The 14,678-nt window shown below is 40.6% G+C and overlaps 1 protein-coding gene across 10 annotated transcripts in view; it reads right to left on the bottom strand.

Moving 5' to 3' along the window:
- Positions 1–7,596: 7,596 nt before the first annotated feature.
- Positions 7,597–14,678, bottom strand: part of RIN2 (Ras and Rab interactor 2) — a 254,705-nt gene continuing 247,623 nt past the window's right edge. For all 10 annotated transcript variants that reach the window (XM_053670953.1, XM_053670957.1, XM_053670951.1 and 7 more), the window contains 2 exons: positions 12,216–12,379; positions 7,597–9,439 (listed from right to left, as the gene is read on the bottom strand). In XM_053670953.1, coding sequence (XP_053526928.1) covers positions 9,116–9,439; positions 12,216–12,379 — 488 coding nt within the window. In that variant the 3' untranslated portion in view covers positions 7,597–9,115. The remainder of the gene's footprint in view (positions 9,440–12,215; positions 12,380–14,678) is intronic.

The raw sequence follows: 14,678 nt of genomic DNA, 5'->3' as shown, positions 1-14,678 counted from the left end.
GTCTTTGGTAGTTTATTGTTTTTTGCAGTTTTCTTTCTTTAGGTTCATAGTAGATCCCTAGGTCTTTTTTTTCATTAGATTGTATATCAATATACTGCCATGAATAAAGGAGAGTGAGAAAGATGAAATTTAATGAAATTGCAATCTGATATACAAATCCACTCTCATAATTTGTAGATGACAAAAAATTGCATCAAGGACATCAAAGAAAAAGAAAAACACCTTTCCCTGGCTGGTGTGTCTCAGTGAGTTGAGCAAAACAAAAGGCCACTAGTTTGATTCCAGGTTAGGGCACATGCTGGGGTTGTGGGCCAGGTCCCCAGTTGGGAGCGTACAAGAGGCAACAAATCAATGTGTCTCTCCCTCTCATTCCCCATTTCTTCCCCCTCTCTAAAAACAAGTAAATAAGTAAATAAAAATTTTTTAAAAAGAGAGAAAAAGACCTTATGCTTTTTTGGTAAAGTAACATACTTTAAGAGTAATCCTGTTAAATGTTACACATGTATATGTAAATATCTAAATACATAAGTGAAAATAATAAAATAAAAAAAGCATCCTGGCTGGTGTGGCTCAGTGATTGAGCTCCAGCCTGTGAACTGAAAAGTTGCTGGTTCTATTCCCAGTCAGGGCACATGCCTGAGTTGCAGGCCATGTCTCCAGTTGCAGGGGTGTGAAAGGCACCCAATCAATGTATGTCTCACATATTGATATTTCTTCCCTTCTCTCTAAAAGTAAGTAAATAAAATCTTAAAAAAAAAGCGGAAAGTTTCTCAGAACTATCACTGACTATAACAGTTACACTTTTACTTAAGTAATAATTTCTTTATGGAAAGTACTACTGTTGACTCTCATGGGGGCAAAGACAGTTCCTCTATGTCAAAAGTCACGACTGGCTATGGATGCTGATGATGATCTTGGCCAGTAGAAAATACTGAGACATCACTCCCAATTTAGACATACACACTGCCATCACCACCACCACCACCACCACCACCTTCATCAGCAACAACAAAGTTAAAGGATGGCATTTATTTTAAATACTCCCACACTGTGCATCCCACCCCAATATATTTTCTCAAGCCTTTGATATCTTTAATGCCTTTCTTCCAATTCACAAAACAACTCACCAGTAGATAATTAACATGAATGGGAAAGCAGAAATAAATAGTAGTGGAAAAACTTCTAAGTTGATTATCTAATGGCAATAACTAATATTTAATGTGTGCATGGTGTGCAATGTAGTGTTCTAAGACTTCACATAGGTTAAGTCATGCTGTTCTTGTAGCACTCTGATGTCTGACAGTGTGGACATGTATATTTTTTGAGGATGCAAGCTGTGGATGTCATTTTATTTACACATATAGTTATATGTTTTAACTTTCTAAAAATTTCTAGTTGCTATGCTATAACTACACTGTCCAATATGGTAGCCACCAGCCATATGTAGCTAATGAGCATTGGAGATACAGCTAGTGTGAACCGAGATGTGCTATAAGTGACAAATGTACACAATATTTTGAAGATAATTATAAGAAATAAAACAGCACAGCTCAGGCCAGATTGCTCAGTTGGTTGGAACATTGCTCTGTATACCAAATGGTTGCAGGTTTGATTCCCAGTCAGGGTACATACCTAGGTTGCAGTTTCCATACCTGGTCAGGGTGCATGTGGGAGGCAACAGATCAATGTTTCTTTTATATGGAAGTTTCTCTCTCTCTCTCTTTCTCAAATCAAGAAAACATATCCTCAGGTAAGGATTAAAATAAAGTAAAATACTCCTTTATTGTTTTAGATTGATTATTGAAATATTTGGGACCTTATGGATTAAATTAAATAGATTATTAATATATTACTAAAATAAAATAAATTCTTAGTAATATATGATATATTACTGTCCATTTTACTCATTTTTTCCCTTTTTTAAAAGAAGCAGCTACTAGAAAATTTAAAAATGACCTGTGGCTAGCTCATATTTCTATAGAACAACACCATGCTAGAAGTATAGCATGGTCTTTTGCCAGCTGAAAAAGAAAAGATTGAGAGCCTACAATTAGTTAGGTGTTAGTGGACCTAGACAGGCCTTACTACTCGTAGGTGTGTTTCTATATTAAAACCTGTGTGTTGATTTAAACCAGTGGTTCTTGGCCTTGATTTTGCAGTGGAATCACTCTGGAAGTTTCAGTAAACATGCAGCTTGGTGCCCATCTGCAGAGAGTTTGATGGTCTGGGCAGCCTGGGCATTGGAAGCTTTAAAAGCCCATAGGTGATTTGAAGAATTGTCCAAAGCCGAGAACCAGATCTAAATAGGAACAATGGACTCAGTCCTAGTTATGGGCAGGGTGGGTGGACAAGGTTTGCATTGGGGTCTGTCTCAAGCTTTGTGTCTCTTGTAGGGAAACAAGTTGTGAAAAGGATATGGCAAAATAGAGCCCCACATTTTGTCAAAGAACTTTGTAATAGTTCTCATTGAAAACTGAGTGATGGAAAACCTGTGATCCAGAGTATGGGGGAAGAAATGACAGAAAGGGAGAAATGGAGCTAAATGAGGGGGAATGGGGAGCCACAGCCAAAAAATGACTCAGTTATGTGAGGTGCTATTTGCCCCAGGAAACTGAGGGCTGATTACAGAGGTGCCAACCACCACCCCCAACCTCTGTGCCCCCACCCCACTGCAGAGGCTGAGAGAGGCAGATGCAGAAGAAAAACTGCAGCCCTGAGCTGAGTACCCAGGTCCGTGGTCCCCTTCACCTTCCAGGTTGAGCTGAGATGGCTGACTGCAGTAGTTCTAACTTGTTTAGTCAAAGGAAATACTCAGATTTATTTTTCTAACATTTTATTTATTGATTTTAGAGAGAAAGAAATAAACATCAATTTATTCCACTTACTTATGCATTCACTGGTTGATTCTTATATGTGCCACGACTGGGGATCAAAACTACAACCTTGGTTTATTGGGATGATGCTCCAACCAACTGAGCTACCTGGCCAACACTGAGATTCATTTGTATAATGATATTGTAAATGTCTACTATGTAGAGTGTCTCAAAATTCAGGCAAAGTTCACTTAGGAATGGTAGAGTTTATTAGAATCAAGATAAGAAAGCTGCTCTCATTCCTCCAACTTCCTCATTTTAATCACAGCTTCTTCAGAGATTTCCTGAAGCTTTGGAGTCTGATAGCAGAAATGGTCACCATTTTATTAAAACTATTGGCCTAGCCCTGGCTGGTGTGGCTTGGCTGGTTGGAGCATCATCCTGTAAAGGAAGAGTTGCTGATTTGATTCTCAGTCAGGGCAACATACCCGGTTTTTGGGTTCAACCCCCCGTTGGGATATGTGTGAGAAGGCAACTGATTGTTCTTCTCTCTCTTTCAAAAGCTGTGAAAAAAAAAGTCTGCTAATGAAGATTAAAAGAAAAAATTTAAACTATTGGCCCAGGGTTTTCTGAATAGTTTTGACTCCCAAGGTCTTTCCTGGCAAAGTCTGTGTTAATGTACCAAATGTTTGTGTCAACTGCTATCCATCCTTTGATATGGGAGAAAAATAGATCTTTCTCAAATAAAAACTTTTTCTCTGAGACAAAACACTAGATATTTTCCTTCTCTTTCATTCCATCTATTTTTGTATAACTCTGCAATGTAATATGAATTTTTTCATATTCCCAACTTCATCAGGGTTAACTAAATGACCAACAGTTTTGGTCTCAAGTTCACCATTGTGAATGTGGTCTATTGGATACTGCCAGATGATTAAAACGCCTGTGTCCCAGGCACTGTAACATTTCTCTCAGGCATTGGGGGAGTACCCAGGCAGTGCTGTTAATAATCAATTCTTGAGACTTCTGGCCAAGATGGAAACATAAGCAGAAACACTTTGCCTCCTCACATAACCAAAAGAAGGACAACAAAAAATGTAAAAACACAGTAACCAGAAACTGCCAGAAAATGGAATTATATGGAAGTCCAACAACCAAGGAATTAAAGGAGAAATATTCACCCAGACTGTAGGAAGGGCAGAGATGGGCAGCTAGGGGCAGAGAGGATGCATGACAAGGCATGACATGGCAGCAGCTGGCAGACCAGGTGGTCCCACATTTGCATGTGGATAAGCCAGAAGGAACAACTATGGAGACAGACCGAGCAATGCAGGGTTCCAGCATGGGAAAAGAAAGCCTCAAAACCTCTGGTTGTAAAAACCTGTGGGGGTTGAGGCAGTAGGAGAAACTCCCAGGCTCACAGGAGAGTTCACTGGAGAGACCCACAGGGTCCTAGAAAATACACAAACCAACCCACCCAAGAATCAGCACCAGAGGGGCCCAATTTGCTTCCGGGTAGCAGAGGAAGTTACTGAGAGCTGGCCAAGGACTGAGCAAGTGGCACTGTTCCCTCTTTTATCCCTCCCCCACAAACAGCACCATAACACGGTGACCTGGATTGCCCCACTCTGGTGAATACTTAAGGCTCTCCCCATTACAATGTAACAGGCATGCTAAGACAAAGAAATGTGTCTCAAATGAAAGAACAGTTCAAAGCTCCAAAAATAGAACTAAGCAAGGAAGAGATAGCCAACCTACCAGATAGAAGGTTCAAAACACTAGTAAGCAGGATGCTCACAGAAATGGTTGAGTATGGTTGCAAAATAGAGGAAGAAGTGAAGGCTATCCAAAATGAAATAAATCAAAATATACAGGGAACCAACAGTGAAGGGAGGGAAACCAGGACTCAAATCAATGGTTTAGACCATTAGGAAGAAGTAAACATTAAACCAGAACAGAATAAAGAAATAAAAATTCAAAAAATTCAAAATTCAAAAAAATGAAGAGAGGCTTAGGAACCTCCAGGACAACCTTGAACATTCCAACAACTGAATAATAGGGAGGAAGAGGAAAAGCAAGAAACTAAAAACTTATTTGAAAAAATAATGAAGGAGAACTTCCCCGATCTGGCAAGGAAATAGACTTGCAGGAACTCCAGGAAGCTCAGAGAGTCTCAAAGTAGGCAGACCCAAGGAAACACACGCCAAGGCACATCATGATTACATTACCCAAGATTAAAGAGAAGGAGAGAATCTTAAAAGAGTCGGGAAAAAAGGAGACGGTTACCAACAAAGGAGTTCCCATAAGACAAGCAGCTGATTTCTCAAAAGAAAACTTACAGGCAAGAAGGTGCTGAAAAGAAGTATTTGAAGTCATGAAAGGCAAGGACCTCCATCTAAGATTACTCTATCCTGCAAAGCAATCATTTAGAATGGAAGAGCAAAAAAAGTGCTTCTCAGATAAGGTCAGGTTAAAGGAGTTCATTATTACCAAGTCCTTATTATATGAAATGTTAAAGGGATTTGTCTAAGAAAAAGATGATCAAAAATATGAACTGTAAAATGACAATAAACTCATAACTATCAATAACTGAACCTATAAAAAAACGAAAACTAAAAAACAACTAGAACAGAAACAGAATCACAGAAATGAAGATCATATGGAGAGTTATCACTGCGAGTGGGGGTAGGGGGTAGAACGAGGGAAAAGGTACAGGGAATAAAAAGCGTAAATGGTAGGTACAAAATAGACGGGGGAGATTAAGAATAGTATGGGAGATTTAATGGAATTCTATGCAGCAGAGAGAAAGAAGGAGCTACTACCTTTTGCAACAACATGGATGGAACTGGAAAGCGTTATGCTGAGTGAAATAGGCCAGGCATTGAAGGACAAATACCATATGATCTCACCTTTGACAGGAAGCTAAAGAATAAAACAAACAAGCAAACAGAATAAAAACAAAGACACTGAAACAGAGAACAAGTGGGCAGCGACCAGAGGGGAGAGGGAAGGGAATTTAAGGGGAAAAAGGGGAAGGGATTTTGAGGAACAAGTATGAAAGACGCAGGGATGAGGACTGGGGGGGGGGGGAATGGGAGGGAGGGGGGAGACCGGGCGGGGGGGGGGGGTGGGATGGGAGAAATAGATAAAAAAATGTACTTGAAAAGTAACTAAATAAAATTTAATTAAAAAAAAAGAATAGTATGGGAAATGGAGAAGCCAAAGAACTTATGTGTATGACCCACGGACATGTTCTTGGGGTGGGACAATGTTGGTGGGAGGGTGGCTGCAGGTCAGAGGGACATAAAAGGGAGAAATAAGCCCTGCCTGGTGTAGCTCAGTGGATTGAGTGCGGGCCTGTGAACCAGACAATCGCGGTTCAATTCCCAGTCAGGGCACATGCCTGGGTTGCAGGAACTAGGCCAGTTCCCAGCAGGGGACACACAAAGGGCAACCATACATTGATGTTTCTCTTCCTCTCTCCTTCCCTTCCCCTCTAAAGATAAATAAATAAAATCTTTTTTAAAAAAGGGAGAAATATGGGATAACTGTAATAGCATAATCAATAAAATATACTTAAAAAGATAATCAGAGTTCTCTCTTATTTCAAGTCTCAAAGTAACTGAAGGTGACAGTTGCCCAATGAAGGCACATTTATGAATGAAAGCATTCAAGGTTGGGTATCCTACTTTTTGTGTTTTCTTATAGATTTCAGTTATAACTTATACATGACATAAACTACTCAACAGTTTCTATTTCTATTCTGTGTCCTTGTAGGGAATATTTGTCAGTGCATGCAATATTTTAAGAAAAATCCTTTCCTTTGTCTGGTATTCAACTTTTATAACATTTTTAGACCTGTAAATACATTCTCCTCTCCCTCCACCAGCATGTGTATTTTTATTCTCCCTCTTATTCCTTCCAAACTGTACCAAAATCTGTTTCCTGACAATTTGAGAACTGAGAATTGTCTGCATGAGGGAAAAAAAGTGAAGACACATGTTATGTTGTAATTTTAGCAGGGAAATATTGCCCAATGACAAAACCAGGGGCTGTCTTGTGATGTTTTCTTTGCTCACACTAACATTTCCTGTTTTGATCTCACTGTCATCTTATTAAAGGCTGTTGAGACTGCCTCCCATTCAGATATGGTGGCTTGCTTTAAATCAGCAGAGTATTGATTTCTAAGGATAAGAACAGCACTGATGACCTTAATTTGGAGAGTGGGGCAGACCACTACATGGGTTGACTGTTGGTTTTAATTCATTGCAAAAACAAAAAGCAGGCAGTCTGTTCAGCTGTGTTTCTGATCTTGAAGTATCCATTCTACTGGGTTAGAAAGTTTGTTCAGACATAAGAACTTACAAAGCACATGCTAACTGCCAGACATGGCTCCAAGCACCAGGAATATAGCGGCAAAAAAGACTAAGCCTCTGCTCTGCTGATTTTGAAAGAGCACTGAACTCAGCCAGGGCACATCAGAGGCTGCAAAACAAGGGGTGGTTTGTCTGCAGGGCCCTTTTGCTTAACTGTGATTGTCTTTAGGTCCAACTAAGCCAATTACTGTCTAGGTAACACTGGAAATCCTTTCATGTTAGAACACACTTCTCCTGCTCCTTGATTTTTGCCTCATATTAGTATATAAACTGCTGACAAAAGTTAAAACTTTTCTGTTTCCTCTCTATGGATTATCTAACCACAAACCTTGGCTTGGGGTTCAGATTAACATCTCATTATGTGATGCACATTATGTTCCGCTTACCAAAGAAGAAAGACAACCAAAGAATATTTCAAAAATTATTTTCACACATGATTATTGTACAATATTACAATGTATTATGTGCAAAATTCCATTTGAAAATCATTTACAAAAGGAAGTACAACACAGTATGTGCTGAAGGTTCTGCATGTATCACAAAAGCTAACAAAGGAACAAGGTACAATGCCAATCAAATTAGATGACTACACATCTTTACACAGTACAATAACATGTTTTAGCAACTACCTGTGGTACACTGATACAAGACTCTCACACTTTGTGTATCCCTAACCAGATTTTACAAAACATAAATTTACTTAATCATACATTCTTAAAATTCAGATGGCCTTTATGGTGCATTTGAAAACTCTTTTCTAAACAGCATCTTATTTAACTCAATGAAAGTCACAGTAGACATTACTTGGTTTCTGTCCCAAATAATCTGAGGCTATTAGTTTTGACTTATGTGGAAAAGAAAAATAAGTGTTATCCTTATTGTTTCTCTCCTCATGGAGTTTTCAAAATTGTTTCTAAGAGCAAATAACACGGAAAAAATTAGCCAAATCTCACTGCATATTTACAATATTCTCAGCATAAAAAATTCCTTCCATCTCCATTTCCCACTTTCTTCAAGGAGTCTGAACCTGCAGACTAACGACTAACTCCTTAGTCCTTTGTTAGAGCCTGTATTTCTCTCTCAATCTTTCTCTACATTCATTACTTTCCTGATCCTCAACATTACTTGGTTAAACACAAGACAGCAAATGTCACTTAGCATGAACAAGGTAACAGTACATCAGATTTCGAAAGGCCAGTGTCAGTAATACATCAGTTTAAGAAATCCAGCAGTCTCTCCCCACAAAGTTGCCAAAACATCCAGTTATAGAAGAGAGACTCGTATAATGCAATACTCTCAAATCCAGCAAGAGATTTCTTTTTGAATATTAAATGTTAAAATCACATGCATAATTACAGAATATTTTAAAGTTACAAAAATATTTTAAAAACCAATCCTGACAGTTTACCTGCAACTGCTATAAAAATTTATGAAATATATAAAAACACAAAGGTTCTTTGCAAATTTTTTTTTTAAAAAGGAAAAATGAAAAAGGTGAAGGAAGCTATCCAAAGAACTCAAAAATACCTGACGCACTGCATCGGCCAACCTTGTCAAACACCTACTGTTGAATTCAAGAGAAGAGCTTGTTGTACCTTAAATGTTTATTCAGCATATATACATACTTGTGACTCCACCTAGAACTTGGCTGCAGGTAGGTAGCAAAGAATTAATTGTAGGACCCTTAGACCATAAAATGCAATTCTCCATCTCTGAAGGAGAATCCTACTGTTTCATGTATCTCAGCTACCTTGCTTGGGCAATGTGGCTAAAGATGTCCTGCCAAGTCAGCCTGTGGATGGCTTAGTCACTGAACTGAGGGGTCTGCAAGGCGGTGACTGCTTTTCAAACACAACCACGTGGAAGCCAGAAGGCTAGGTTCCTCACCCTCCTTTGAAAGCACTGCTGGAAAGTCCCAGGTGTCTTCTATGAATTGGTGGAGTCTCCTTTCCCATTATGGACAATTATACCGTAAGGATCATTCTTGATGCGCTTGTACACAAAGTGGAAGATGTGGGGTTGTGGCCGGCTGTGCAGCTCAGCCTTGATTTTTTGAGGGTAAGTGTCCTCTGCCAGCTGCTGCCATGTTTCGTCAACAAAGAGGAAGAGGCTGTACTCCTCAGGGTCCTCTACTTTAAACTTCTCTGCACAGAGCTGACACACATCCTCGGTGGTCACGTATGGTCTCACAAGGAGGGTCTTGCCCGTGCAGCCACTGTTGACCTCCTGGAATGCGACTCGAAGGTAATTCTGCAGGTGGAAAGAGAGATGTTGGGGCTGAGTGAGAAGGGTGAAATGAGACAGAGCAGTCATAAGTGAGACCGATGAGATGCAAGTGAGAAGTCTATCTTGCAAGCTACTGTAGGCTCTGGCTTCTCAGGATGTATAATGCGAGGACATGAGGACTCCAAGGGCAAGGAAAGAGGCCATGCTAAATTTGGACTGTGGGGAGAGCAACTATATGGACTGAGTGGCTGCATTTTAATTCATTACAAATAGAAGGAACAGGAAATTCATTCAGCTATTCTGATCTTTGAGTGTCCTTCCTAAACCCTGGCTAAGAAATCTTGGTGAAGACTGTGAACTAGATCCAATACTGGGCTTCTTTCCAGCTGGAAAAACAAACTAATCAGAAGAGCCTGAACCAGGAGTCAGTAGGAAGAGACATGTAAAATGTGTGGACCTAAGAGTATATATTGTACTCACTCTGGATGACTTTTCATGAGGCTTAAGCAAGGGCAATAATGTTAGGTTAGACCACAAGATAGTGCCAATATTTGACCATTTTTCACCTCTCCAAATGGCAATGTCATGTGGTTTCATCTAATATAAGTAGCTCTGAGTACAATATGAAAAACGTCAGGACAAAAATGTTGCTTCTTCCAAAGGGCTTTGGAGATGGAGGTAATTAAGTGCAAAGTGGTATTGTAGGGACATTAAAGATGTTTGCAGGCTTGGCACTGTCAATAGTGCCAGGTATATGCCATCATAAAATGCAACAAGCCTTCGATCTCACAGATGCAAAGTCTAAATGAGGTATCAAGGATCCTACACTCATACCAGGCTCTCTGAGATTTTGTGACCTGGATAACATCTTCAGTTTCCTCTTCTCCAGGAGTGGGGTTACCAGATAAAATAGAGAACAACCAGTTATATTTGATTTTTCAGACATAAAAGATGCTCCTCTTCTAAATCTGGAAACCCTACTCAGGAGTGAAGGGAAGTGGTACTCTCTTTCCAGGGTCCCATGTGAGGGTTTACTGGGATGCTAAAAGGGAAATCTCTTTCAAAGGGAAGGTGAGCTCTGCACTGGTAAGAAACTCTGACATTCTTGAATTAGAACTCCTTAGCAAATACACAGGCTCCATTTTAGCCAAGTCTGTCCTCTCCTATCTCTATCCCCCACCCAACACTTGGCCCAAGCACTTGGTATCCAGTTACTCATTGACTTCTCAAGAGACCTTTGTGAAAGAAGTCTACATTCTTTGCATTTTACCAGTGAAGAAATGGAGGCACAGAGAGGCTAAGTAACTTGCCCAAGGCCACACATCTAGTGAGTGGCAGACCCAGCGTTCCAGTGTCTTCACCACTGTGGTGTGCTGCTTCTTCAGCGTGAGGAGACTGTGTGTGCATCTGAGACCCCTGACTTAGGAGTTCCAAGTGGAGTTTTGTGTCTGAGTTTTTGCTTTTACACCCAAATGGACTGTTGACAATTCCCGTTTTGGGTTATATTCTAAGTTGTGCATCTCCTGAGTGAGCAGGGCCTGTGGGAAGGGATGTGGAGAAGGAACGGGGAACTGTGGCCTCTGGGGGGTCACCAGGTTAGAAGCTCCAGCTGGAGGGAGGTTACAGGAGGAAGGGGTTGGTGGTAGGTCAGGAGATGAAAAATGAGCTTTTCTCATTTCTTCTCAGAGGGTGTATAGCCTAGGAGTCTCCTCCTGGGATAGGCAATCACAGTATCCCAAGAGCCTGTGTATGCAAAATCCCTAACACATGGACAGCTCTTCGACAGCCCAAGGGGACAGGGGAGCACACAGTATTCATCTTGCCTTCTAGATTAATGTACCTGGGAAGGAATTTCTGAGACTATTGCTATCTTAGAAAAGAAGTTGATTATCTTGCCTTTGCAGAAGGGCTGACTGTGAACCAAATATACTTTTGACTATTTTCAGAGCACTGAGAAGCAGAAAAGGAAAGGAAGGTGAATCTGAATATGGGCATGGATAAATCTGTCCTTCTTAAAAATTCACCATATGGCACAAAAACCAAAATATAGTCAGGTTTTATAATTTGATTTGAAACTTTTAAAATATGACTCAAAGACATTTGTGGGTTTACTCATAATTTCATCGTCTTATAAGTAAATCAAGTGTTGTTGTGTTCGGTAAAGATTTCTATAGCTCTAATCTGCCTCTCCTTTTTTCAGAAACAAGTTCTTTGGGAATCTCATATTCCTGGGCACCAACTCACAGTCATGGGAAATTCTAGATGGGGACTCAGGCAGGACCTGACTGGCTGCCAGAGCTGATGCTGCCAGTGAGATTCTGGGGTCTTCTGTTTTGGGGCAATAGGAAAAAAAGGAAGGGGAGGGAAGGCATTACTGCACCCCTCCTTCTTCTCAGAGAGACCAGGTCCACTGCGGTGCCTAACACTGCTATTTGCACTCAGTCTTCTGATGAAATAAAGTACCCACCACCTGTGCCAAGAGCTTCCTCCTTGACTTCCTGTCTGCTTAGGTGCTCAGCATCCATGCTGAACATTCTGGAAGAAATCCTGCCTTAATTTGACTTTGTTTCCTTAAGGACAGCAAAACTTGGGCCAAACACACTTTTTTTTTTCTTTTTTAAGTATAAGCAAAACAGAGAAGTGAAACAATAAGGTCAGAGGGTAGTTTAAAAATTATCTCTTCCACTGGATGATCTGACAAAGGGGGAATCTCAGTCCTGAGAGCCAGCTCTGCCTTTATGGAGGACAAGGGAAGCAGCGTGCCTCCCTCTACCCCTTATCACCATCATCAACCACATACCTGAAAGTCATCCACTGAGGGGATGGCCCGGTTGGTGGTTCTCCGTTTGTGCCACTGCCTCAGGGTGTCTCTGGTCTCTGAGCTGAGAAGTCTTGCAGCTTGTTCTTCTTGGAAATTCTTTATCAAAGAAAGTGCCCCATAGGCACTTGTCAAGTAATAGCCTCCTAAAAAGGACAGAAAGAGTGTCCAAGAGTTTCATACTCTGGTGATAAATGAGTGGACTTATAGAGGCTGTACTCTGTATTTTCCCCATTTCTCCCACATGCATTTCCTGTGGGACCACAGAAGAACACATCCAGAGCATGTTCTTCACACCTTCATCAGTCCTTTCATGCAGTCATCCCCATAGATGCCCTGGGGGACCCAGGCCCCTGCCAAGGAGGGGGACCCTGGCAGTCCTGGCCAGCAATGCCCTGTTTTCACTCATGGGATTCCCATTCCAACGGGTGAGACAAACAGAAATCTCTAAATTATTTAAGTGCAAGTGTGAAAATTATTTTGCCAGAAGAGGTCAGGCTTTTTTGTTGAAGCCTGATGGAAGCTGTGAGGCAGATGAAGTGGTAAGGTCAACAGCTCTCGGGCCAGAATCATTTACTTTAGCAACAGGAGTCCACACAACTTTTGGCAATTTCTTTGTTTTTTTATCTTTAAGGAATGAATATTTTCTAAATTTTAAGTAATGTATATGCTTTGAAAGGACTGTACAAATATGACTGTGTTTGCAATAATATGGGTTCCTCAAAATTTCTCCCTGCTTATTCCTTTTCCTACCTTTACTTGGGAACTAAGGTGACACATTTTGGAAAAAGTAATTTACAAGGAAAAGCAAGTAATGTCCCTTTGATGATACATGTAGTAATGATTTCTTATACTTGTAAAATGTTAAGAGACTACAATGTTGTGAGATATACAGAAATGTGTTCACAGTTCTGTCCTCAAGTATAATTTGGTGCCTTCTGAGCAACTCGCAAGCACCGTTCTATAGAACCACAACGGGGGGCGCCCTCAACATTGATTAAAAATTCCCTAATTGGACACCCACATTTTAAATTTAGAGACATTCTTTGTCAAAATAATGTTGAATCTTCACCAGAGCAAAGAGCAGGGGGTGAGTTTATAACAAGGAGAGTCTGAGTACCTGCTCTACAGAAGTTTATAAATTTATTAAAGAAAAGAAACATGGGAAGTTTATTCATGCAGAAATCAGAAGTTAGTTGTAGTTAAATCAGTTTTTTGATGGCCAAAGTATTTAGCTGCTAATATAAGATCCCAAACAACTCTTTCTCTGTTCAACAACTGACAACAGTCAAGATACAATTGATCTACCATCTGAGAAATGGGCAGAGCCCCCTGTAAATCCCAGTGGACACGTAACTTCAGACAGAAACACACCTTTGTGGTCACCAATGGAGATTTGGGGGTTATTTTTTCAATGTCAGCATCAACTAGGCCACTCTAAGTAATATACTTTTTGTGCACACATCACATGTCAGTCTTTTTGTTTAGAGTTATTTGAATAGTTTAACTGCTTACCAGCCAGGAGTAAGTTCCCCAAGGCAGCTTCACATGTGAGTACAAAATTGTGAGTAGCTGATTTTTACTAAATATATGCTCCAAGAACAAATCATCACATGACTAAACATGAAACACAGTAGTACATTTAAATGCTACACAGAATTTTAGGATAACTCAATATTGACTTAAATATTCAAGAAAGGGGTGCTAATATTATAACTGGGACTTGGGGGTACTGTTACAATCAAGTTTGGGAGGTAGGGTGTTTCCTTTGCATGTCAAATTTTAGACTCCATGGCTATGATCTGCTCAGGCCACTAAAGAGAAAATGCAATATGCTGGAAACACGAAGCTGACCACACTTTGGAATATGTGGATGCAATTAGAGGAAGGTTTACATTTCAGCAAAACTAAAGTCCTACCACAAGAGCTGTGTACTTAAAAGGGGTTCTATGATTTTTTCCCATAATAAAACTACCTGCTTAAACAGCAGAAAAGAGATGTGGGCTACTGCCCTGCAAACCAAAGAGGGCCTGGGGCAGGCCTTAGAGGGCTGGGTTGATGTAACTCTCTGCTCAGCAGCTTCTCCCTTCTGGTTTGCGCAGCTTCAGTTCACTGGAGCACAGGCCTGTTCTGTAACCACAGACAATCTGACTGGCTGTCCTGCTCTCCTCAAGACAGCAGCCAAGCAGCCTGAGGCATAGTTAAGTGGAAGTAGGCTTAAGTTTAAGCATGAGCTCACAGGCTGCTCTATATGTTTACTAGCTGGGCCCCTGTGTTTCTCTCAGGCATGATTTCTGGAGGTAAGGACATCAACCTGCTCACCTGTCATCAACAGTGTATAGGACAGTGTCTTCCCTTGGGGAAAGCAGGGAAAGGTGGCATGAAATGCCTGTCTGGATTCCTTGGGTCACAAGATGTAAGCCATATGTTTGTTCTAAGTATACA

Source organism: Artibeus jamaicensis, unplaced genomic scaffold (genome assembly GCF_021234435.1).
Source record: "Artibeus jamaicensis isolate MK-2021 breed Jamaican fruit bat unplaced genomic scaffold, CSHL_Jam_final contig_65, whole genome shotgun sequence".
NCBI classification, from domain to species: Eukaryota; Metazoa; Chordata; class Mammalia; order Chiroptera; family Phyllostomidae; genus Artibeus; species Artibeus jamaicensis.
This window is presented reverse-complemented; position numbering and strand designations above follow the sequence as displayed.